The 3,891-nt window shown below is 60.8% G+C and overlaps 1 protein-coding gene across 1 annotated transcript in view; it reads left to right on the top strand.

Moving 5' to 3' along the window:
* Window positions 1-3,891, top strand: part of HGS (hepatocyte growth factor-regulated tyrosine kinase substrate) — a gene marked incomplete at its 3' end in the record, with an annotated part of 13,102 nt that overhangs the window by 3,895 nt on the left and 5,316 nt on the right. The window contains exons 4-7 of the mRNA XM_008568839.1: window positions 246-369; window positions 1,761-1,813; window positions 2,293-2,361; window positions 3,204-3,328. Of these exons, the coding sequence (XP_008567061.1) occupies window positions 246-369; window positions 1,761-1,813; window positions 2,293-2,361; window positions 3,204-3,328 (371 nt within the window). The remainder of the gene's footprint in view (window positions 1-245; window positions 370-1,760; window positions 1,814-2,292; window positions 2,362-3,203; window positions 3,329-3,891) is intronic.

Here is a 3,891-nt window from a genome sequence, read left to right as displayed (position 1 = left end):
CTGAGCTCGGTGCGGCCGGTCTCAAAAAAAAAAAAAAAAGAGGTGTGGCCAGAGCAAGTGTGGACGGGGGCCTGGGACCAGGTTGGTGCACAGCCCCTGTGCCCAACTCAGGACCCCACCCTTGACCTGTGTGCCGGCCCCGTCCTGTCAGCACGGCAGTCCTGCCAGTGCTTGCTCATGCTGAGACCTCCATGGCACCCTGAGTCTTCTGCAGCCCTCCTCACCCACTCTGCCCTGCTTTGCAGAGGCAAGTGGAAGTCAGCGTCCGGAACAAGATCCTGTACCTGATCCAGGCCTGGGCACACGCCTTCCGGAATGAACCCAAGTACAAGGTGGTCCAGGACACCTACCAGATCATGAAGGTGGAGGGTGAGTCAGGGCAGGGTGGGGGTCCAGCCGGATGTGCAGAACACGGCCACCAAGAATTGAGGGGCCGCTCTGCCAGAGGAGTCACACCACAGAGGCATAAGTGGCACAGGGCAGCGGCAGATGGGCTGGTCCTCATCGTGGAGGCAGGACGGGCTCAGACAAGTGCCAGCCTTTCTGGATATCATGCTCTAAGGACAGTGACGGCAGACAACACATAAATGACAAGTCAGCAGACAAGCCTATTCTAGAGAGTAGTGAGGGCCCTTGGGGCAGCTGGGGCTGAACGGTCAGGGACGACCTCTTGAGGAGGTGCCTTGTGTGCCATTATTCGAACTGTTGGGAGCAGACAGGGTCCAGCAGCTCACAGAGGACCCTCAGGTTCAGAGGCCCTTGGGCCAAAGCACACTCAGTCTGCCGAAGGGACAGAAAGGCAGACAGCTTGCCCAGGGGAGAGCCTGGGCCGGGCTGCTCCCTGGGCCTCCTGAGCTGTGGTCTAGGGTTTGGTGTTCCTCTGAGTGTGGCAGGAAGCCACTGGTGGGTTTCAGGCTGGGCCACGGCAGCTGAGATGTTTTTGAAGAGCTCCTCTGTCTGTGTTCCTCCGGGTTGGTGTGGGGGCCGTGGAGAGCTGGTGGGATGCAGAGAGGGACGGCAGGCTCAGGACGTAGTTGCTAGTGCTCGGCGTGCTGGTGGCGAATGAGAGTGGCGGGCCGAGGCTCTTTGTGGGCTGGGCCGGGCCTGCCCCTGTCTGCAGCTCCTCAGTCGGCCCGAGCATGGCTATAGAGCGTAGGGCAGGGGCCGGCCCTGGGAGTGGTAGGTTTGGCCATGGGAGCCGGGAACTTGTCCTGTGGTGCTGGGGCTGAAGGGGTGGCAGCCCCCTGTGCTCTGAGCGCTGCCCCAGCCGCTAGATGCCTGGACACTGGACACAGGTCTTGCCTGTGCTCAGGCCCACATTCCTGGGGAGAGATTCCAAGGCCCTTCCAGTACTCACAAGAAGCTTGGGAGCCTCTGTTTTCAGGAGCAGGGGGAGCTCTGGCTGCAGAGCCAAGGGTGGGGATCCAGACAGGCTGGGCTGCTACTACGGAGACAAGCTGAGATGCTACGATGGGTGGGAGCAGCATTTTAGGAGAGTGGGCACCCACGACACTGAACATGAAGGGCCCCATGGGGACGCCAGCCTAGGTGGGGCAGGGGCTGTCCCTTTGCCCCTGAGATACCCTCACTGGGCAATAGTCGCTCTGTTGTGTCCCAGAGGGCTCCCTCAGCGCCCGGGCTCTGGGTGTCCTCCCGTCGCCTTGTCTGGGAAGGCGGGTGCTGGGAGTTAGGAAGAGGCTGTCAGAGGCCTTGCGAGGATGAGGGCTGGCCCCTGTGTGACCGCGGCCTCCTCTCTCCAGGATTCGTCTTCCCAGAATTCAAGGAAAGTGATGCCATGTTTGCTGCTGAGAGGGTGAGTCCCGGGCAGGCTGTTGCGAGGGCTCCTGAGGGGTAAGGAGGGGCCCTGGGAGCTGCTGGCCTGGGTGTGGTGGGTGAGCTGCTTCTGTCTCAGATGGGTGGGGGCATGTCCGAGTGGGAAGCGCCGCTGTGGCTCTGCAGGCTCGGGGGACGGCCAAGGTGCCTTTGGTCTCTGCTGTGGGTCCGCATGATTAATGCAGATGTTGACGGGGCCCACAGCTGGGGAGTCTTGATGTCACGCGTCTGACAGAGAAGAAGTCCATTTGAAGGGTCTCCTTCCTCAGGACTGAGGCGACTTGACTCCTGGGCCGGGCAGCTGCCTTTGCCTGGGCAGCTGCCGTTGCCCATGCTGGGATGTTCTTTGGGTCCTTTTCCCATCTATGGGACACGCAAGAAGTTCTGCCACCTCTGGGAGTTTTTTTGGTGGGCGGCAGTGGGGGACTATATATGGTCCTGACTCTGCCTACCCTCCAGGCCCCGGACTGGGTGGACGCTGAGGAATGCCACCGGTGCAGAGTGCAGTTCGGAGTGGTGACCCGCAAGGTGAGTGCCTGCCCGGGGGTGGTGGGCTCTGCCCCGTGGTCTATCCCCTGCTGCCTTCATGCACGGCCGTGCAGACACCAGGTCCCCAGCTGAGTGGCCCTGACCCTTCTGCTGGAACCTGGTGGTTCGGGAAGATGGCGTGGAATCAGTGCCAGTGATGGTCAGTGCCCTTGGCTGAGGTTGGCAAGGTCCAGCTTCACTCGGGATCAGAATATCCCATGCCTGGGGCTCAGGTCCTGGCCAGGGTCAGTCTTCTGCATTGCTGTGGCTGAGGGAGCCGTGTTTTTAGGCAACTTAGCTTGTTTGGACTCTGATCCCTCAAGCTGCCTTCTCCCTCCTGCTAAAGACCTCAGGCAGCGAGTGGGGATGCTGGAGCCCTGGGGGTGTCTGAGCAGAATCCTGGACCCACTGCACATGCACAAGCTCTTCTGTTGTTGGCAAAGCTCATACATGTTCTTCTCGACCTCTCTGGTGGCAGAAGTTGAGACTCCTGCCAGTGTGTCCAGTTCCCCAGGGCCTCCGTGTCCTCCTTGGTATCGCTCTGCTCGTCCTGACGCCACTCCCGCCCATCTCTGCCTAAGCGGCCCAGCCTCGGCATCGTCAGTGTCGGGGCTGGGCATGTTCTTCTCAACCTCTCTGGTGGCAGAAGTTGAGACTCCTGCCAGTGTGTCCAGTTCCCCAGGGCCTCCGTGTCCTCCTGGGTATCGCTCTGCTCGTCCTGACGCCACCCCCGCCCATCTCTGCCTAAGCGGCCCAGCCTCGGCATCGTCAGTGTCGGGGCTGGGCAGGCAGGCCAGGGTGACCCCGGCACCTGTAACGGGCCTGTTCCACTTGTCTCGCAGCACCACTGCCGGGCATGTGGGCAGATCTTTTGTGGAAAGTGCTCCTCCAAGTACTCCACCATCCCCAAGTTTGGCATCGAGAAGGAGGTGCGCGTATGTGAACCCTGCTACGAGCAGCTGAACAAGTGAGTGCCCCTTGGAGCACCAAGGTGGCTGCCCTTCCTTGGCCAGTGCCCTAGACTCCAGATTGGGCAGGGGCGGGGTAGACGAGGCCACAGGACAGGCGGACCAGTCACCTGGGTTGATTTTTTGGTTTGTTTTAGCTTTTGGAAATAAAACTTACAGCAAAGCTGCGAGGGTAGTGTGGGAAGCTCGTGTGCGGGTGCCCTCACCCGGCTCCCACGGGCTCGGTGGCTCGCTGTACTTGCTTGGTCAGCCCTTCTCCCCCCGCCCACCCGCAGGTGTCCGCGTGATCACACGTGAGCATGCTTTATTTTGACCGTGCGCGCGACTCATCGTGTGGTTTCATGCTTGAGCTTCCACGTGCGTGTCCTAAGAATGAAAGCGTCCTCCCACATAAGCAAAGCACAGTCGTCGCTGGGACAGGGGTCGCTTGTGTGGCATTGACGTCACCCGAAGGCTGTGTTCCAGTTCCACCCTTGGCCTAGCAACGTCCTCTGTGGCAGTTGCTGCCCATCAGGGCCTGTCCTGTGCCACGCAGTGTTCTTTGGGTTGTTGCGTCTCCACA

The sequence above is a fragment of the Galeopterus variegatus genome, unplaced genomic scaffold (assembly GCF_000696425.1).
Source record: "Galeopterus variegatus unplaced genomic scaffold, G_variegatus-3.0.2 Scaffold446, whole genome shotgun sequence".
Classification (NCBI taxonomy): Eukaryota; Metazoa; Chordata; class Mammalia; order Dermoptera; family Cynocephalidae; genus Galeopterus; species Galeopterus variegatus.
Note: the sequence above shows the minus strand (reverse complement) of the source record. Positions and strands in the feature narration are given on the sequence as shown.